This window comes from Oryzias latipes, chromosome 7 (genome assembly GCF_053564925.1).
Source record: "Oryzias latipes strain Hd-rR chromosome 7, Olatipes_Hd-rR_3.1".
Lineage (NCBI taxonomy): Eukaryota > Metazoa > Chordata > Actinopteri > Beloniformes > Adrianichthyidae > Oryzias > Oryzias latipes.
The window spans coordinates 34,718,754-34,741,271 of record NC_136243.1 but is presented as its reverse complement, the minus strand read 5'-3'; the positions used below and the strand labels follow the sequence as shown (position 1 = coordinate 34,741,271).

Genomic DNA, 22,518 nt, shown 5'->3' with positions numbered 1-22,518 from the left:
AGAATGAGCTTAATAGGGCATCTGAGTAATGATTATTATTAGGAAATAGGTAAAAATCCATAACAAGATAACAGCCATAGCAGCTTTCAGCATTAATGATAGGAACTTGTTGGTACTTTTTCAAAACGCAAATGAAAAACACAGCACAGGAGTAAGATTTTTGAACTTTATTACATAAAATAATCACATTTATATTAAAGGATGACATGACAGATTATTTCTAAGAACTTTTAGGGAATGACTGAGTGAAACGTCATCCATCCAGCAGCCAAAAACATTTGACACCAAGTCCGGATTTTTGGTTTTCTCCCAATATTATTTCTTTTAATAAACCCCTAATGCAAATGTTTAAATGATTTTTTTATCGTTAATAATAAAAATTTGCAGCCAGCAGCACTGAAGTAAACCAAGCTAATTTAGTTTTAGCGCTAAAAACTGTGTACCGAGATGCAGAGCAGTCTTTATTATTTTGCTCCGCCAACAACATAATGTACAAACTTATAAAAACAATAATCACAATTTTAACTAAAAAAAAAAACAAAAGACAGAGAGTAAAGCGAGAAGAACTAGAAGCTCAAGCTGAAGTTCAAAACTGTAGCCAGGAGCTGAAGCTCAGCTGCTACATCTTGAATGAATGACCGGAGGCTGAGAAAGAAACACATCTTCGTACCTGATAGTTTAAAAGTTCTCCAACATCCATTTATCCAGCCGGGAACTCTCACAATAAAACACAGTCTGCTTAGAACGCAATGAGGGGAAAGTGCGGCTGTGCGACTAGCTGCACGGCTAACTACAAGCTACCCAGAAACATGCCTGCCGTAAAGCAGGGCTGCCTGTCGTCATGGCAACCTGATGTCGCGACACTCCATTATCTCATTTTGCGTCTAAATGAACTGGCATTGGAATTTTGGAAGAATACCAAAAGCAGAACTGTTAAACAGTTAAAGAATAAATGATCCACTGTCTCAATGTCCTTTAAACAAAAACTGCAATCATTCTCTTCAAATCCAAAACGAAGTATCAAAAATTCCTTGGATGGGTAAACATCACTAATTATTTTAAAATGAATGTCTTTTACTTTTGGTAAAATACAAAATGTAAAGAAATTCGACCTTAAATCAATGACCTCTTCTTTAGAGAAGTGTTTAGAAATGCTTTTTTTCTGATGAGATGTTTGGAAGACTTCTTTCACAAACAATCTTCGTATGAAGCTGTTTGCTAGTTCTGTCTTTGTAACTGGCTGTCCGTCCAATAGGAGTGAAGGAAGTTTTAATTGAACTTTGTTTAACAATAGATTTTGTGATACTTGGATCAACGACCGAGGAAGAGCTTTGTTCACAGCATCATATTGTTTCCGATCAAATAATTGAAATTTAGAACTAAAATTTTCAAATGTCAAAATATTTCCAGAATGATCAGCAAATAACTGAAAAAAGCGAATCTATTATCTATTGCATATCGAGGAAATATCAAGTATTAGATCATTTAAACAACACAACAAAAATATTCCAGTATAAATTTTGAACATTCAGATAGATCTAAAAAATAAAAAAAAGGATTTATAACTTCATACAAGTGAGTATGGATTTTTATTAAATTTGGTCTTTTTTCTTTTAGGCCTCAGTCTAAATATTACTCATTCCATATAGTGTCACGGAATTTTCTAAAGTTATGATATTCACCAGAGATGAGTTAACTTTGTGCACAGCTTTCGTTGTGTTCAAAGATGTGTTTAAAAAATGCAAACAAACAAATAAATACGATTTTCCCTTTTGTCATCTTTTAAAATTGTATTCGTGGTAAATTATATGAGCACAGTCCCTAGTTTAAACAATTTCACACAATAACATCCCTTAATGCTTAAACTGGTGGCCTGACCACACAAAAGAAAAGGCACTTGGGAGTCGGGCTGCACGATATGAGAAAAACTCGCGATATGCGATGTTGGTGATTACTATTGCGATAACGATATCATTTGCGGTATATAAACAAATAGCAAAACAACCAAAAACATCAATCCCATTTCACTGCAACAGTTTAAAAATTATACTCCAAATGACCCTCGTCGACATAGGAGGCAAACATCAAGGGCTCATCTGATTGGTCAACAATGTAAACGGGTCCTTCCGATTGGTCAAATGCATAAAGGGATTTATTTCATTTGTTCAATATTTCAAGCTGCCATGAGTTTGTTTTAGCACATTTAAGGTAACCGTTTATTGCGATTATCGCCATCTTTTGCAGTATGCATATTGCACAGCTTGATGTTGCGATAACGATAAATTTGCGGTATATTGTGCAGGCCTACTTGGGAGTAAAAAAAAATATATCTAAGACGTATAGAAATTAAAACAGCAACATAGTCTCAGTCAGATGTGTATGTATTCCACAACATTGCACTCTGAAATACTGTCTATATTGCACACTAAACACTTTTATCACATGCTTATAGTACATGCACGCAAAAACAGTCTATTTCAGAGCATCTGAAAGAGATTGGGTTGAAAACAGGATGTGAAGGGGTAAAAATAGGAGGATGCTACCGAGAATTTTGCACCCATTTAAATAGAATGATGTCAGGATTATGGAAAATTGTACACAGAATCCTTTGTGAGATTAATTTTTACTATAATTCAATTTTTTGACAGTTACTTCCTTGTAAATTTTACATGATTGCTCTGAGGATGCAAAGTGAGTTCACTTGACAATAAAAAGAACAGTGGTCATACTAGAGTACCCATAAACACAATGTCTGGTTCCTGACTATCATCTAACCAGAACCCTTGAGGTTTAAAGCCAGTGGCAGAAGATGTGGTTTTCAGGTCCCCATCTATAATCTTTATCTATATAAGTTCTTTAGACTTTTATTTTAAAAAAAAGCCTTTAAGTAACCTTTACTTTGGGAAAATAGTTAGACAACAATGCAGTTTTGAAAACTCTCTGGATTTTTGCATTTTAACCATTTTGATATCTCTTTTGCCAAACTGTTCTGCTGTGACAATAAGCAGAACGCCCTTTTAGTGACTGGTTTGGAACTCTTTTTAAAGGTCCATCTTTAGCTGCCTGATCCTCTCCTAGACAACTGAGCAGAAGGAAAGGCAGCTTTAAAACACAGCTCCTTTGAAACTCAGAAGTACTCAAAAGGCTTTGCAAAACAGACTTTAGCACTAAAACTAAACATTAAATAAAACAAAGAGCTCAAAATTTGGAGAAAGACTGCATCACCAGAGGACACCAGAGAAGCAAGAAATGTAAGGCTTTGTATTAAAAAAAATGAGGTAGGTGCACATTTACTGTTTTTAGAGTCTGCAGGAGAAGATGTCATGAACGAGTCTTAATTTTGTTAGGACACGGCTCTGTCTCACTGTTTGATCAAGATGGTGACAGCCTGAATTACATGATTCCACGTTGAAAGCCCATCCTGTATCTTGAGAGAGGCTTAAAAAAAGGATGCACTACCCTCTCCACGAGGAAAGGGCGTTGAAGGAGATATATTTACCAAGAAATGACTGAAGGAAATGACTCTCAAGTCTCTCATTGACAGCAGTGATCCGTTTTCTCAGTTCCCTCCTGCCATGAATTCTCAAACTACTTTTTCACAGCGAATATCTCATTTTGCAATCCCTCAAGGAGACACAAATCTTTTCAAAACACATCTGTCTGCCTAATGACATCCCCTCATCATTTCCTTCCAGAGTCAGTAAGGGGTGATGCTGCCGCTTCATTTCTGCGGAAGCATTTCCCGTTTTCCCTGGAAAAAAAAGCAGAAAACAATTTCAAAACAAACTGCAAGGGCAGATTACATACATTCACAAGGTCAGCGTGACTCACCGTCATTAACAAAAGTGTACCCAAGATTCACTGTGGCAATAGTACTATTTTGAGAGTTTTCCCAGAGGAGAGAGAGTTGTTATTGGAGCAGACTTTAATGGGCATGTTGGTGAGGGCAATAGAGGTGATGAGGAGGTGATGGGCAGGTTTGGTGTGAAGGAAAGGAATCTGGAGGAACAGATGGTGGTGGACTTTGCGAAGAGGATGGAAATGGCTGTAGTCAACACTTACTTCCAGAAGAGAGAGGAACATAGAGTGACATACAGAAGTGGAGGTAGGAGTACTCAGGTGGACTACATCCTATGTAGACGAGGTCATTTGAGAGAGGTTAATGACTGCAAAGTGGTGGTAGGAGAGAGTGTAGCCAGACAGCACCGCATGGTGGTGTGTAAGATGACTCTGGAGGTCAGGAAGAAGAAGAGAGGGAAAACAGAAAAGAAGACCAAGTGGTGGAAGCTACAGAATGAAGAAACTTGTGAGGAATTTAGGCAGAAGTTGAGGCAGGTCCTGGGTGGTCAGGATGAGCTTCCAGAGGACTGGGAAACTACAGCAGAGATTATAAGGGAAACAGGTAGGAAGGTGCTAGGTGTGTCATCTGGAAAGAGGAAAGACGGTAAAGACACTTGGTGGTGGAATGAGGAAGTACAGGAATGCGTCCAGAGGAAGAGGTTGGCTAAAAGGAAGTGGGATGTAGAAAGGACTGAGGAAGGTAGACAGGAGTACAAGGAAGCGCAGCGTAGAGTGAAGAGAGAGGTGGCAAAGGCCAAACAGAAAGCTTACGATGAGCTATATGACAGGTTAGACACAAAGGAAGGAGAGAAGGACTTGTACAGGCTAGCCAGACAGAGAGACAGAGATGGGAAGGACGTGCAACAGATAAGGGTGATTAAGGACAGAGATGGAAAGGTGCTAACAACCCAAGAGAGTGTACAGAAAAGATGGAAGGAGTATTTTGAGGAGCTGATGAACGAGGAAAATGACAGGGAAAGAAGGGAGGAAGATGTGGTTGTTGTGGAGCAGGAAGTAGCAGAGATTGGAAAGGATGAGGTTAGGAAGGCTCTGAAAAGGATGAAGAGCGGAAAGGCCGTTGGTCCTGATGACGTACCTGTGGAGGTATGGAAGTGCCTAGGAGAGACAGCAGTGGAATTTCTAACAAGGTTGTTCAATAGGATTTTAGAGAGTGAGAAGATGCCTGAGGAATGGAGGAGAAGCGTTCTGGTCCCGATCTTTAAGAACAAGGGTGACACGCAGAACTGCAGCAACTATAGAGGAATAAAGTTGATGAGCCACACAATGAAGCTGTGGGAAAGAGTAGTGGAAGCCAGGCTTAGGAAGAAGGTGGAGATCTGTGAGCAGCAGTATGGTTTCATGCCCCGTAAGAGCACCACTGATGCCATTTTTGCTTTGAGAATGTTGATGGAAAAGTACAGAGAAGGTCAGAAGGAGCTGCATTGTGTGTTCGTAGATTTAGAGAAGGCGTATGACAGGGTGCCGAGGGAGGAGCTGTGGTACTGTATGAGGTCGTCTGGAGTGGCAGAGAAGTATGTCAGAGTAGTTCAGGACATGTATGAGAGAAGTATGACGGTGGTGAGATGTGCTGTAGGTCAGACAGAGGAGTTCAAGGTGGAGGTGGGACTACACCAAGGATCAGCTTTGAGTCCTTTTTTGTTTGCTATGCTGATGGACAGGCTGACAGACGAGGTAAGACAGGAATCTCCCTGGACAGTGATGTTTGCCGATGACATTGTAATTTGCAGTGAGAGTAGAGAGCAGGTGGAGGAACAGCTAGAGAGGTGGAGGTTTGCTCTGGAAAGAAGAGGTATGAAGGTCAGTCGTAGTAAGACAGAATACATGTGTCTGAACGAGAGGGATCAAGGTAGAAGCGTTAGGTTACAGGGGGCTGAGGTGAAGAAGGTGCAGGAGTTTAAGTACTTGGGGTCAACAGTTCAGTGTGATGGGGAGTGTGGAAAAGAGGTGAAGAGGCGAGTGCAGGCAGGTTGGAGCGGTTGGAGGAAAGTGTCAGGAGTGTTGTGTGACAGAAGAGTGCCAGCAAGACTCAAAGGGAAGGTGTACAAGACAGTGGTGAGACCAGCTCTGCTCTATGGGTTAGAGACGGTAGCAGTGAGACAGAGACAAGAGGCTGAGATGGAGGTAGCGGAGATGAAGATGTTGAGGTTCTCCTTGGGAGTGACCAGGTTAGACAGGATAAGGAACCAGTACATCAGAGGGAAGGCTCATGTTGCCTGTGTTAGCGACAAAGTCAGAGAAGCCAGACTGAGATGGTTTGGACATGTTCAGAGGAGGGATAGTGGATATATTGGTAGAAGGATGTTGGAGATGGAGCTGCCTGGCCGGAGGGCAAGAGGACGGCCTAAGAGGAGATATATGGATGTCTTAACAGAGGACATGAAGTTGGCTGATGTTAGGGTAGAAGATGTCCATGATAGAGTGAGGTGGAAAAGGATGATTCGCTGTGGCGACCCCTGAATGGAAAAGCCGAAAGAGAAAGAAGAATAATGCTATTTTGGAATTACACCAAAGAGAGGGGAATGATGGAGAAGCCATCAACCTCTCCGTTTTCTTCTTGTTTAGTTGGATAAAGCTGCAAATCATAAGAAAACTGAAGAAATACAAAGAAAAAAAAAAACACGTTAATTTTACTTATTAACTACAACTGTTACGTTTCAAGGTGAGCAACCAAAATAAGGTCTTGATGGTGTTACAATGCAAGGTAAAGAAAAGTTAAGATTTCCCACTTCAGAGAGACAGTAAACGCAGCATTTCATCAAGATGGAGATGACAAAATGGTTTATTGAAACTTTAACCGGGCATTTGAATCAAAAATGGTGCACTAGTTCGTGTTGGGCTGGAAGAAACAGAAGATATCACAGAGATGAGAAAACTTCATGGTAGATTGTTTTGTTATTTGTTGACAAGCACTTAAACACAAACTCACCCAAACTTAAGACAAAAGAAAGGTAAAATATTTGTTTGCGACTTAATGGAAAAGGCTTTTGCCTTTGCCGTCAGCCCACTGAAAGCTGAAGGATGTTGCCCGACCAGCTGTTACATGACAGTGAAATAAAGAACAGGGGGGAGCAGGGCTGCAGAGACGATTCAGATTGTATAAAGAAAGAAACGCATGTTGGCAGCGTGTAGGAGGACGACAGGAGGAAGTGTTGAGAATTCATGGGGTAGCTGCAAAGACAGATGGCGGAAAAGCAAATTTATTTTATCTCCGTAAAGCTTATCAGTATAATGATGGTGGTGTGCTGTGGTGATAGAGGCCCACTTCATCTGGTGACATTTAGCAAACAAACCGCAGCTACACTCAACAGCTTCCACGCCAAACGACTTTAGCTCTGAAGAAATTGTTTCACTGATGGAAAAGTCTCCCACAGAGAAGTTGAAACAAGATGCAATACGAGGACTCTTGAGTGAAAAAGATACTGGAGACAGTGTTTTGGCTTTAAAGGGACAGAAAATCTCATCATTTTCTCACCTTAATTTCTTCTAAATTCTACAAAAAGATTTTTTTTTTAAAACAGCCAAAATTCTAGTTGGTTCTCTTTTTAAAATAGCGTTAAACACCAACAACTATTACTGTTCACAAGTAAATGATTGATAATAGAATTTCATGCCAATCTGAGCCTTTAATTCCCTAGCGCCTTAATATCTCTTCTTGCTGACTGTCGAAAGAGAGGTGGGAGTAGATCTAGAGATAAAAGATCTGCGTTGGCTGGTGGTGGGGCTGGTCCGCACAACATTGAGCTTTCTGAAGCGCGGCCCCTCATGCAAATGAGCTTGCATCTGATCAACTCTCATAGACAAGAAAGACCAAATAATGACTTCTCAGGTGTAGCAATCTGGCGCTCTTGGTTTGGTCTGTCAAGCACAGTGAAACCTCATGAAAAAAGAGCAACGAGCTATAGTTACAGTAAAAGGCAAGCCTAATGATGTGTGTCTAACCTCCACTGAAAAGACATGATTTAGCCTAAAGACACAGCATAGTACAGAATTTTCCAGCACTTTTCATCATGAGCAAAGCTGAAAAATGATAATGTGAATGAATGAAGAGCACAAAAAGGCAAAATCTAGGCGTTCTTTGAGCCCAATCCTACAAGAAAATATATAGTGGAATTGTTTTTGGGACAAAGATTGTGAACAAGTGCTGCCTATGAAGGCAAAACACATGAAAACAAAGATGGAGAAATCTCCCACCTCTTTCTAACCGAGGAGGTGGGGAAAAGTGGAGATGTAGATGATCAAGAAGTCCAACCAAGTACAACCATCCAATGTAGAAGCTCATCGCTATTTTCTAACTGAAAACTGTTGTTATTCAAAATACATATATGAGGATTATTTATTTATTTAACATTTATTTTACCAGGAAGTCCCTCGAGATCGTTTTCAGTTGAGATCTGGCCAAAAAGCATCAGCACAAATAAAATCAGCTCAAGAATTGCATGTCCACCCTTTGACTACACACTCAGAAAGCCTCGTTTTGGAGCACCATTTAGATGATGTGTTCCTGCTGTCGCGGATAGTTCTGATAGTTCTGCTACTCCACGACAGAGGAGCAGCAGTGGAAAAGGCAGTTTTCACAAGCTCTGTGGAGAGAGGAAGCCGATGTGGGGAGCAGGGGTTGATTCCAAAATTAGCAGGAGACAGGAGACGGCCTATTATGATGGCAGTCTTCCAAGCATGGCCGTGGAGATGAAAGTTAAGCAGTGTCTTTGTCGACTGAGATTGAGTGAAGGCCATGAAAGCAAAGAGAACAGCTCACAGCGATGGTCCTACAGGCAGAATTGGTGATAAAGCGGAGGGCACAAACAGTGTTGGATGATGGACGTGCAAGTATTGGAGAAAAAAAACAAGCCGTTTCCGGTTGACCGTGCCATCCCCCCCTTTTCTAATCCCTCTCAGCGGCATCAGTGGAGCTTCAAGGTTTTTGAACTGAAGTTGGCTTTACCTGGCAGAGTTTGGTGGCAGATATTTTCTGAGCCCTCTGTCTTTCTGGTTGAATTATTATTGTCCCTGTTCAGGGTCACGTGGGTCGCCAACCCAGCTACTGTTGGGCAAAAGTGGGGTCCACCCTGAAGGGTTCACTGACCACCAGTTGGTTTATGACACCAGGAAGTCAAATAGAAGGTCAAAAAAGTGGATTTAGAGTTAATACGATCAAGACAGGTGGAAAGTCCAGCTTTGAGGTGGATTTTCTGAACTGGGTGTGAAATAGTAACCCCCTAATTTAAGTTTAAACCTTTGAGAAAAAAAACATCTTTAAACTGTAATTCATTCTTAATCTTTTATGAAATCCTGACTAGACTCTTAAAAAGGTCATACCTGCCCAGGGTGTACCCTTCCTTCACCCAACAGAGGCCGGATTAGGCTGTGTGACCCCCGTAAGGAATAAAACGGGTCAAGAAAATGGATGGCTGGATGAAAGTGCCATTTTACAGCATCAGCCAGAGGACTTCCTTTCAAAGACAGCGTCACAGTCAAAGACATTTCATCCCAGGTGACTTTTTTCATGATACAACCCAAAGCCAATAATCTGTTCAACCACAGAAAAAAGCTGGGGTTTGAAAAACTAACGAGCCACATCGGCGCCCTTCTGATGAAGTGAGCAAAATGGAAATGGGAAGGTTAATGAGATTTTCACAAAGTGTCCATCTAGTGGTTTGAAGCCAGATTAAATTGACACACTATGATTAAAATTAATTGACCTGTGAAATGAGTGTGTCCCCAAACAGTTAAAGATTGATGGATAGCGCAGAACGGGTCAAGAAAGAACAGGACACAGAATCAAAAAAAAAAAAAAATCATAACTTAGCTGGCTTATAGAAAAAGGAAAAAAAATTCGCCTCAAAAGTTTGCTCTACAGGTATACTATACATACAATACATCCTATAATTTTTATTTTCTGTTGTCAGGGGACTTTTTCCATGTATAGAAAATTTCCCTTATGATATTGAATAACTTTTGCAGACATTTGACAATTAACCAAAGAACAAACTCCAATTTAACCAACGTCTACCACTAAAAAAAATTGAAATGGACAACAGCAATCATTGGTTTTTAATAAATTATGTAAGGGTTAATGGCCAACGTTAATGTTAATGCGCTTCGAGCTGCGCAACTGCCTGAGAAGCGCTGTTTTAAAAATAAAGTTTGATTGATTGATTGAACAACTTGTAGTTTGAATGGTGTCTCTAGCTAAAAGTATGTTGAAGTTATTATGGTTGAAAGAAGCAAAGGCTTTCAAGGATTCCCCATGTATTTTAATGGAGGAAAAATTCTGGAAATCCTGAAATATCAAGCATTTGAAGGACCAACAGCCATAACTGGAAAAAGCTAAAAGAGCTGAACATTTAAATAGCTGAATGGTAAAAATAGCAGAAAAATTGTCGAAGGAGTTAAGCGGCAAAAAAAAGAAATGGCCAAAGATACTATGATAAACCAGAAGAAAATGCAGGCTTGAATTCTATTTTGCTGAATGAAAATGAAACTTAAAAGGTAATAATTGGCAAAAGAAAGTAAAGAAATGATCAAATTTGAGCATAAATAAAGTAAAAACAGCACAATAGGAAAAAATATATTTTTGTAGAAATTACCACAGGAGGGCATCGAACCAGCGACGTCTTGCACGGCTGATAACATTTCATGTAATTATGCCACTAACCAGATACATTAAGTGATACATTAACAAGTGGATGAAAAAAAAAACCCGGAAGTACTTTTTTGGCGGGTCTTTTTGCCGCATACAGGCGGGGCTATCTGAACTGCATGAAGGCGTGGCTATCTGAACTTTAAAGGGATTGGTCCCTTGCTCGACGCACCTGCTCAAAAATGTGATTGGATGCAGGTGTGCTGGTTCGGAATTGGCTCAGTTCTCAGTCCTCGGGAAAAACACGCTTGTTCACCTGATCCAACACTTAGCTATACATCTTTAAATTATGCCGCCTTTTTTTTGAGCAGGTGCTCGCCTAACTTCGGGAAAAACACGCTTGGTCAACTTTAGCTATAGATCCTTACATCATGCCTCAGTTTTTTTTTGATAGATAGATAGATAGATAGATAGATAGATAGATAGATAGATAGATAGATAGATAGATAGATAGATAGATAGATAGATAGATAGATAGATAGATAGATAGATAGATAGATAGATAGATAGATAGATAGATAGATTACATTTATATTAGATAACTAAAAATATTACTAAAATTATTATGAAAAATTATTATCAAAAATGAGATTCTTATTAAATAAAGAAATAAATATTAAATAAATACAGCTGCAAAAGTGTAAAAAACATGCGGTCTGCAAAACATGTAAACTGTAAAAAAACATTACAAATTTTTTCATAATACAGAAATAACTAATGAAGTTCACACCAAAAACAAAAACAAACAACTGTTCAGGAACAAAAAACAATTTAAAATTGAAAAACAACAACTACAACAAAAGTAAATGAATCAATGACTAAACAGAAAAACACCCCTGGGACCGTGGAGTGTCACTTTGACACGGTGTTGTACAGTCTGATGGCTGTGGGGAGGAATGACCTGCGGTAGCGCTCCTTCTTACACTGAGGGTGCAACAGTCTGGTGCTGAAGGAGCTGGTCAGCGCCTCTACAGTTTGGTGCAGGGGGTGGGAGGGGTTATCCATGATGGATGTCAGCTTAGCTAACATCCTCCTGTCCGCCACCTCCTCGATGGACTCAAGTGTGCAGCCCAGGACAGAGCCGGCCCTCTTAACCAGTTTGTTAAGCCTCTTCAAGTCTCTGCCTGCACTGCCCCCCACCCAGCACACAATTCCATAAAGGACCACTGAGGCCCCCACAGTGTCATAAAAGGTCCTCAGCAGCTGTCTGCACACGCCAAAGGACCTCAGTCTCCTCAGCAGGTGAAGGCAACTCTGGCCCCTCCTGTACAGAGCATCCGTGTTGTTGGACCAGTCCAGTCTGTTGTTCAGGTGAACACCCAGATATTTAAATGTGTCCACGACCTCAATGTCTGAACCCTGGATGTTCACCGGTGACTGTGATGGTGAGGACCTCTTGAAGTCCAGGATCAGCTCCTTTCTCTTGCTAGTGTTAAGCAGCAGGTGGTTAACTTCACACCAGCTAACAAAGTCAGTGATGACCCCCCTGTACTCCTGCTCATCCCCCCCTGATACACAGCCCACAATGGCACTGTCATCTGAGAACTTCTGCAGATGACAGTGGTGGGAGTCGTAGGTGAAGTCTGATGTGTACAGGGTAAACAGGAATGGGGAGAGCACAGTCCCTTGAGGTGCCCCCGTGCTGCAGACCACCACATCAGACACACAGTCACGCAGCCTCACAAACTGTGGCCTGTCTGTGAGGTAGTTGGTGGTTGAGCAGGTGCTCGCCTAACCTCGGGAAAACCTCAAAGATCACTTGATAAATAGATTAACCCTTGTGCTATCCTAGGCACTTTAACATTGGGAGTTGGGTCATCTAGACCCACTAGACAGTGCTCTGAACCTTTTTTCTTCAATGGTTTGTAATCTTCACTGGTGTCCATGGATTACATGAAATCTTTCCACCTTTATCCACCTTTGTCATTGTAGGGAGAACACGTCAATGGAAGGGTTGGGTCATCTAAGATAGCACAAGGGGTTATACTGAGATAAAAAAAAAAAAGAGAATTGTTTTTGGTTAGGTAATCAAACCACAAGGAAAACCGACCAGTGCTTACATGTGCCGGTCCCAAGTCCGGGTAAATGCAGAGGGTTGTCGGGTGAGAATCCGACGTAAAACAGTGACCAAATCTAATGTAGCCATGGAAATGGTAAATGACTGCTGTGGTCCCTGAAGGAGGCAGCTGACATGTAAATTTGATGTTTTAACGTCAGAACTGTACTTGATCATAACATCCTAGACATATGTTTAAAGTCACAGAATCTAAAACATTTAAGAAAGTGTAGAAAAAAAATATTTTTTGCAGGATCACAGTCCAACATGGAGGACTTTGAATAGCCATCATCCCACCTGAAGCATGGAAACCTGTTTCCAGGTGGTTCTGTTTAAATAGGTTTTTATTAAAACACTACTTAATATCATACATAGATGTGCTGATGGGAATCTATACTTTTTAAATATGCAAAAAAAGTTGTTAAAACTGATTTCTAAACAAAAGCTTAAATCAATTAATAATACACTTTAAAAGAAAGAAAGCCAGAGATTGAAAATTCGCACCAGCAGGTGAAAAGGACTGCTTCCCGCTGCTGATGGACAGTGCTTGTTTTCCAAATGTTTGTTGCTTCAGCATAGAAGGAGTGACAGCCACGCGCCGGCAAGCGGGAGTGAAGGAGAACAGTAATAAAAGGTTTCCCCCAGAAACCCTTGAAGTCTGAACACAGGACTAGCAGAAAAAGTAAAATATCAGCAAAGATGAATGTGTTTAATGTGTTTTCCAATCACGCACCATATGCTAAACTTAAAATAAGTAATAATCCTTTCTCTTTCGGCTTTTCCCATCAGGGGTCGCCACAGCGAATCATCCTTTTCCACCTCACTCTATCATGGACATCTTCTACCCTAACATTAGCCAACTTCATGTCCTCTGTTAAGACATCCATGTATCTCCTCTTTGGCCGTCCTCTTGCCCTCCTGCCAGGCAGCTCCATCTCCAACATCCTTCTACCAATATATCCACTATCCCTCCTCTGAACATGTCCAAACCATCTCAGTCTGGCTTCTCTGACTTTGTCGCTAACACAGGCAACATGAGCCGTCCCTCTGATGTACTCGTTCCTTATCCTGTCTAACCTGGTCACTCCTAAGGAGAACCTCAACATCTTCATCTCCGCTACCTCCATCTCAGCCTCTTGTCTCTGTCTCACTGCTACCGTCTCTAACCCATAGAGCAGAGCTGGTCTCACCACTGTCTTGTACACCTTTCCTTTGAGTCTTGCTGACACTCTTCTGTCACACAACACTCCTGACACTTTCCTCCAACCGCTCCAACCTGCCTGCACTCGCCTCTTCACCTCTTTTCCACACTCCCCATCACACTGAACTGTTGACCCCAAGTACTTAAACTCCTGCACCTTCTTCACCTCAGCCCCCTGTAACCTAACGCTTCTACCTTGATCCCTCTCGTTCAGACACATGTATTCTGTCTTACTACGACTGACCTTCATGCCTCTTCTTTCCAGAGCAAACCTCCACCTCTCTAGCTGTTCCTCCACCTGCTCTCTACTCTCACTGCAAATTACAATGTCATCCGCAAACATCATTGTCCAGGGAGATTCCTGTCTTACCTCGTCTGTCAGCCTGTCCATCAGCATAGCAAACAAAAAAGGACTCAAAGCTGATCCTTGGTGTAGTCCCACCTCCACCTTGAACTCCTCTGTCTGACCTACAGCACATCTCACCACCGTCATACTTCTCTCATACATGTCCTGAACTACTCTGACATACTTCTCTGCCACTCCAGACGACCTCATACAGTACCACAGCTCCTCCCTCGGCACCCTGTCATACGCCTTCTCTAAATCTACGAACACACAATGCAGCTCCTTCTGACCTTCTCTGTACTTTTCCATCAACATTCTCAAAGCAAAAATGGCATCAGTGGTGCTCTTACGGGGCATGAAACCATACTGCTGCTCACAGATCTCCACCTTCTTCCTAAGCCTGGCTTCCACTACTCTTTCCCACAGCTTCATTGTGTGGCTCATCAACTTTATTCCTCTATAGTTGCTGCAGTTCTGCGTGTCACCCTTGTTCTTAAAGATCGGAACCAGAACGCTTCTCCTCCATTCCTCAGGCATCTTCTCACTCTCTAAAATCCTATTGAACAACCTTGTTAGAAATTCCACTGCTGTCTCTCCCAGGCACTTCCATACCTCCACAGGAACGTCATCAGGACCAACGGCCTTTCCGCTCTTCATCCTTTTCAGAGCCTTCCTAACCTCATCCTTTCCAATCTCTGCTACTTCCTGCTCCACAACAACCACATCTTCCTCCCTTCTTTCCCTGTCATTTTCCTCGTTCATCAGCTCCTCAAAATACTCCTTCCATCTTTTCTGTACACTCTCCTGGGTTGTTAGCACCTTTCCATCTCTGTCCTTAATCACCCTTATCTGTTGCACGTCCTTCCCATCTCTGTCTTTCTGTCTGGCTAGCCTGTACAAGTCCTTCTCTCCTTCCTTTGTGTCTAACCTGTCATATAGCTCATCGTAAGCCTTCTGTTTGGCCTTTGCCACCTCTCTCTTCACTTTACGCTGCGCTTCCTTGTACTCCTGTCTACCTTCCTCAGTCCTTTCTACATCCCACTTCTTTTTAGCCAACCTCTTCCTCTGGACGCATTCCTGTACTTCCTCATTCCACCACCAAGTCTCTTTACCGTCTTTCCTCTTTCCAGATGACACACCTAGCACCTTCCTACCTGTTTCCCTGATAATTTCTGCTGTAGTTTCCCAGTCCTCTGGAAGCTCATCCTGACCACCCAGACCCTGTCTCAACTTCTGCCTAAATTCCTCACAAGTTTCTTCATTCTGTAGCTTCCACCACTTGATCTTCTTTTCTGTTTTCCCTCTCTTCTTCTTCCTGACCTCCAGAGTCATCTTACACACCACCATGCGGTGCTGTCTGGCTACACTCTCTCCTACCACCACTTTGCAGTCAATAACCTCTCTCAAATGGCCTCGTCTACATAGGATGTAGTCCACCTGGGTACTCCTACCTCCACTTCTGTATGTCACTCTATGTTCCTCTCTCTTCTGGAAGTAAGTGTTGACTACAGCCATTTCCATCCTCTTCGCAAAGTCCACCACCATCTGTCCCTCCAGATTCCTTTCCTTCACACCAAACCTGCCCATCACCTCCTCATCACCTCTATTGCCCTCACCAACATGCCCATTAAAGTCTGCTCCAATAACAACTCTCTCTCCTCTGGGGAAACTCTGTATGACCTCATCCAACTCACTCCAGAATCTCTCCTTCACTTCTAACTCACAGCCAACCTGTGGCGCATACCCACTGACTACATTCACCATCACCCCTTCGATTTCTAACTTTAAGCTCATCATCCTGTCTGAGACTCTTTTCACCTCTAGAACACTGTTTACAAACTCCCCCTTCAGAATCACTCCTACCCCGTTTCTCTTCCTATCAACACCATGATAGAACAGTTTGTATCCTCCTCCAATACTACGTGCCTTGCTGCCCTTCCACCTTGTCTCCTGCACACACAGTACATCTACCTTCCTTCTCTCCATCATGTCTGCCAGCTCTCTGCCTTTCCCTGTCATTGTGCCAACGTTAAGAGTCCCTATTCTCAAACCTATGTTCCTGCCTTTTCCCTTCTCTCTCTGGCCATGGACCCTTCTGCCTCCCCTCTTTCTTCGACCAACAGTAGTCAAATTTCCACCGACACCCTGTAGGTTAACAGCATCGGTGGCGGTCGTTGTTAACCCGGGCCTCGACCGATCCGGTATGTCTAAAGTGTTGTGGATGATTCGCATGGTTATTTTGGCAATTTTTACGCCGGATGCCCTTCCTGACGCAACCCTCTCTATTTATCCGGGCTTGGGACCGGCACAGAAGTTACTGGCTTGCAACCCCTGTGGCTAGATTAAATAAGTAATAATAATAACTTTAAAAAGAAAAGTGCGGTGATGCGGTTATCGTTACACCCCTACTTTCACAGCCCATTCAGGTTGGAAGTGAAGTTTACAGTTTAGCTATTTTCCCTTCCGCTTACACACATTATACACAATATGGAGTCAGAATGAGCATAACGCTGTCAGAGAACACTCTAGGAAGATGTAACTGTCTGGTTTGTCATTACTGTAACAGGCTATTCCCATGCCTCCAACGACCTATTTGTACAAATGCCCCCCCTCCCCACAGTGTGTGCTGTTGATGTAATTCACGCCTAGATCACAGAAATGGAATCGGCTATTGAACTGCCATTAAGACGGTACTCGGGAAGATTCTTCTGGAAATAACTCAACAAACATTTATTCAAGGATGGAGAAAAAAAACATTGTAATGCTGGTCCAACCGATCAGCCGGATCGTAACGTTTTAATTACCGCACTCACTGAAAAATATCGCCTCCGCGAAAATCCCAGGCCAGAATCTGAGTGAAGATGCTGCTCTCCCTGCTGGGAGCAAGGACACAAAAATCAATGTTCCTCACATTTGGCAAAGCCATGGCTCACAAACATAACAAGGATGGGGATGGGATTAGCACAGCCCAGTGAGCTGGCAGTGTGTCTGCAGGCTGGAGCCGCGGTGGACGGATGGTATCCACGCTTTGAAAGGCTTTATGGTGGTTGGTTATTTTCTGTGAACCAGCCCTCTCTTTGGAAAAACACACCGTCAATAGCAGAGATAGAACTGCACTTTTTGCCTGAAACCATAAATTTTGTCGTCTTTTTTTGTGATTTACATGTTACTGTAACATTGATGAGCACTGACATTATCCTGCTTTATCTTGGTTAAAACCTGCCTGTGTCAGTTTATAAAGCAACATCTTTTGATCTTCCCAGTAGTCTTTTAGTTATGATGATGCGGTTTTTAGCCAAAAATAAAGCAACTGTTTTCTGGGACAGTTTTTCGTAGAGCGGCAGGAAATCATTATTAATTCACCCCTGAGTTGTGGGCGGGACTGTCGCTGAGACCTCAGAGCAGGGAGCTTTTGCCCCGTCCATCCTACCTCACAAATACAATCTGTTGCACACCTCACAGTGGGTCTGTAACCCTTGTGCTATCCTATGACCCCACCCTTCCATTGAGGTGTTCTCCCTACCATGACAAAGGTGGATAAAGGTGGAAAGATTTCATGTAATCCATGGAAACCAGTGAAGATCACAAATCATTGAAGAAAAAAGGTTCAGAGCACTGTCCAGTGGGTCTAGATGACCCAACTACCAACGTTAAAGTGCCTAGGATAGCACAAGGGTTACAGTGGTCCGCTTAAGAAGTTAAATACACAAATCATCTTTTACTTCCACATTCTGAACAAAGAAGTAAACAAGGTCAGTGCTGTGCTCACAGGGTTTCACATTAGTGACTTTGACTAAAAGAACTAAAGAATAATGTTCATCTGGGCTTTGAAAGTTATTTTTTTTGTGTGTGTTTGGTGTAGTTATCAGGATTTAACAAGGGTCAATCTGGAAAACTCCACCTGCTCTGTTCAGTAGTCGCACCATTTTGGCTGAAGATGTCCTGGATCTATTTTAGGTCAGAGAATCAAATCAGCAACAGCAAATATTGAATCGAGTCGTTGTTAAAATGAATCGTTTCACAAACTCTGAGTAAATAAAACTCATTCAAACATGATACTGTTAATAACTGTGTTTCTTCACATGGTGGACTCCAGCAATTACTCTCATCCCGTCTCTTGTTTTACTTGTCTCCATGACCTCTTCCCCTCCAGCCTCTAATCTATTCTCTCCTCCTCCTTCCATCATTCCGTGCTGTCATCTTGCCGTCCCCCTCTTCCATCCTCATCCCTTGCTTGTAGTGCTTCTCCCTCCATCCTTCTCTCCGTCTCTCCCAGGACTGATGGATGGAGAGTGAAGTTGGGGCGGACGGGTGGCGGTTGAGGGATTGTCCCTGGCAGCCGTGACACAGAGCCCCCCCCTTTCAGGGCAGGAAATGATCGATGTTAAATCTAATTTTAAACACCCTCAGTTTAGCGGGCGGACAGTGAGTGGAAGCTGAAGTACGGCAGCACAGCTGGAGTCACCTGATAAGACCCACGGTTACCTCCACCTGTATGCCTGTCTGTGGGCTTGTATGCCTTGGTGTGTTTTGCCCCCTCCCTAGGATATATTTCTAGGCTAAGGAGTCATTTAAAGGGAGAGCTGGAGAACTTTGGTGATCTTTGCCACTTCAAATGTCTCAAAGACCATCACCAGCTGACAGGAAACTTAAATATAAATACAATAAAACCCATAAATCCTTTAAAACACTGTGCATTTTCTTGAGTCTCTTCGTCACACACTTCTTCAGAAGCTGCACATAACCTGAGGTTAAATCTTTTATTTTTCAAAGAAATGTGGCTGACATGTTACCATGGGAACCACAAGGGCTGACCAAGACCTTCTTGGAGCATGAAGAACCTGTTTCAACGTCTTTTCTGAGCATAAACTGCCACAAAGACAGAAACGTATATGTGAGGAACCTAAAGGCAGTCACAGGAAAGATGTTTGTTTAGAAAGACACCCAGAGCATGATGGGAAAACATAATTGTAAGCCTTTCCAAAAAGTGTGCGTTATGTCGCCATACCTTAAAGCAGAAATTGCGTCACATTTCTAAACGTATAAAGTAAATAGGTGCTGAATTATTAATATTCTCAAAAAATATTTTTTGAATAATCTGAAACGTTCTAGTTAAATTGTGTTAATTCTTCTGCTTGAGGTCATGAGGTCAAATCTGGCCACGGTTTTTGTTTCTCTTTTTCTTTTTATAATTACGTTTTGCTGCTACCCAAAATAAACAAAAAAATAAATAACAAAATTAGCAAATTAATTTTAAAAGCCCAGAAGAAAATTGTTCCTTGGTTCTCCCGGGATAAATACGCTTTCCATGGTTCATAGGAAAATAAAAATAGAATCAAAATGTTATTCCATCACAATTTTACTGTGACGTCAGCATTTTTGTGTCGTTTTATTATATTTATGGCCCGCAGCAGTCATAGACTGCAAGGACCATATTGTAACTGGTACAAGGGTCGAACACTCAAAAAGGTCCAAAACGTCAAAAAAACGCGTCAAAACGCCAAAAAATGGGGTCAAAAGTCGCCCAAAGCACACAACGACACGACAATTGTGTAACGCAACAAAAATACACACACACACGCACAACACCAACGCAAAAACGTAAAAATTGTAGTCGCAAAAATGACGACAAAAGCACAAAAAAGCCCCAAAAAGCCCTCAAAAGACAGGTATAAAGCCCAAAAGACATGCCCAGCCTATAGTAAAAGACAGGCCGCATTGAAATACATAGGCCACCTGACTGCAAAAACTTCTATATTGTTTCTGCTTCGTTTCATTATTATTATTATGGCCCGCAGCAGTCATAGACTGCAAGGACCATATTGTAACTGGTACGAGGGTCGAACACTCAAAAAGTCCAAAACGTCAAAAAAACGCGTCAAAACGCCAAAAAATGGGGTCAAAAGTCGCCCAAAGCACACAACGACACGACAATTGTGTAACGCAACAAAAATACACACACACACGCACAACACCAACGCACAAACGTCAAAATTGTAGTCGCAAAAATGACGACAAAAACACAAAAAAGCCCCAAAAAGCCCTCAAAAGACGGGTTTAAAGCCAAAAACACATGCCCAGCCTATAGTAAAAGACAGGCCGCATTGAAATACATAGGCCACCTGACTGCAAAAACTTCTATATTGTTTTTCGAATGTTTTTTTATTATGGCCCGCAGCAGTCATAGACTGCAAGGACCATATTGTAACTGCTACGAGGGTCGAACACTCAAAAAAGTCCAAAACGTCGAAAAAACGCGTCAAAACGCCAAAAAATGGGGTCAAAAGTCCCCCAAAGCACAAAACGACACGACAATTGTGTAACGCAACAAAAATACACACACACACGCACAACACTAACGCAAAAACGTCAAAATTGTAGTCGCAAAAATGATGACAAAAACACAAAAAAGCCCCAAAAAGCCCTCAAAAGACGGGTTTAAAGCCAAAAAGACATGCCCAGCCTATAGTAAAAGACAGGCCGCATTGAAATACATAGGCCACCTGACTGCAAAAACTTCTATATTGTTTCTGCTTTGTTTCATTATTAGGGCCCGAGCACGGAGTGCAAGGACCCTATTGTATCTGTAAGAGTTATTATTATTATTCTTTTTCTTCCGACGGAAGAGTCGCCTTTTTGAGGCCTTTAACATACCCCAAAACTCACCAAATTTGGCACACACATCAGGAGTCGCGAAAAATTTCGTATTTTACAGGAGATTGGCATGGGCGCACAAAAACAGCTCGACAGCGCCACCTACAGTGACATTTGTCCCGAGCCCCCGCATATGCTTTGACATACAAGCTTGATTTTTTCAGGACATGTTCATCAGATGGAAACCTACAAAAAAGTCTCTTGGGACCAAGCTGTCAGTCGCACAGGAAGTCTGCTATATTGGTGTCAATATGTCATTTTTGCTCTATTTTGGACATTTGTAGGCCTCGTTCTAGAACGAACTCCTCCTAGAGATTTATGAATAATGACTCCAAACTTTGGTTTTGTAAACTAAACACATGTCCGATGTTAAATTGCGAAGCTTTAAAGGTATTACGGATGTTTGTGACCGTGGCGGCGCGTCGAACTTGGAGGTCATTTTGAAAACACGCCATGAAAAGAAAAATGGCCATTACTCAGCCATGCAAAATCCAATCTGATCCAAAGTTGATATGCATGATTGTAGTCTGACTTTGAACACATCTGCAGTGGAAGAATCTGGAACAAGTGTAGCGCCACCTGCTGGCAAAAGGAAATGACATGTTTGACTTGGAGCATCACTGCTCCAAGTAGGATGAGCCGACACACCTCAAAATGACGTCCACCTGTTGAAAAGCCATTGAAGTTTACTCTGATAAAAAGCCATAACTTTCAACGCAGGGGTGTGGTCGTGACAGAGCGGCGAAGTTGGGCGTCTCGCCGTGCACACAAAAGTTGCTCTCACGTGCACATTCCTTGTCCAATCTCACTGAAATTCAATGGAGGTAATGAGGCTTCCATTCTGAACCCATGGATATGACAATCTTGGACGAGCTCTATAGCGCCACCTAGTTATTGCATTGGGCACATTCTGCCCTGTATTTTCTCTTTGCTTTGTCCGATGTGCATGAAATTAAAACTGGAGATACTCAGAAGGGTCCTCTCTTATCATGTAAAGTTTCATGGGTGTACACCTGACGGTGCCTGCGTAACAGGAAGTGGTCGATTATGTGCACCCAAATAATAGAAATTTATTATAAATCAGCCGTTTGTCTCAGGAAGCTGAGATTTCAGAATTAGATGCCTTTAATAACCTCCAGCTTTGATATGTAACACTATAGGGTCTACGAGAAACTTCATCACTTGATTTTTTTAATGAAATTTTGGACTGAACAAAGATTTTTAGCATAAATTCTGTTTAGGTTATCAGCACCAAGAATTCAACTTTCATAGGCATTTATGTGCTACTGCTTCCTAAAAAAATTCAGAATGATTGAAGTTACAGGTGACATCTTAGAGAGCATTACATCCAAAAAGGTCCGAAAACGTCTTTTTAGGCAAAACTGCAAACACCTATTTTTTTGCATAACTTATCTTTCAAATATCAGCACAAAAAAATTAAAAACGGTAGGGATCTGTGTTTGCTGCCTTCCATATTTTTTTCAGACTTAAAAGTGTAACAGATGATTTATAAAAAATCCTTTTCATCCAAAAACCTGTGTTAAATCTGTCTAGACTCCAAACAAAAATTTTTTTATGGTAACTTATGTTTCAACAATCGACACCAATTTTCACAGACCTAAAGCTGAACATGTCCCATAGCTCCCTGAATATTTTCATAGATATAAAATGAACTGGTCATTCTAACATCTGGCATTCTAACATCTAACATCTTACATGTCAAAGCCTCTCTCAGCCTGGCTCTGCTGAAGGAGTCGTGT

The 22,518-nt window shown here is 41.9% G+C and overlaps 1 protein-coding gene across 1 annotated transcript in view; it reads right to left on the bottom strand.

Annotated features, from left to right (window-relative positions):
• ctnnbl1 (catenin, beta like 1) overlaps positions 1-847 on the bottom strand; it is a 50,841-nt gene extending 49,994 nt beyond the window's left edge. The window contains exon 1 of the mRNA XM_004070238.5: positions 671-847. Within this exon, the coding sequence (XP_004070286.1) occupies positions 671-700 (30 nt within the window). The 5' untranslated portion in view covers positions 701-847. The remainder of the gene's footprint in view (positions 1-670) is intronic.
• Positions 848-22,518: the final 21,671 nt, after the last annotated feature.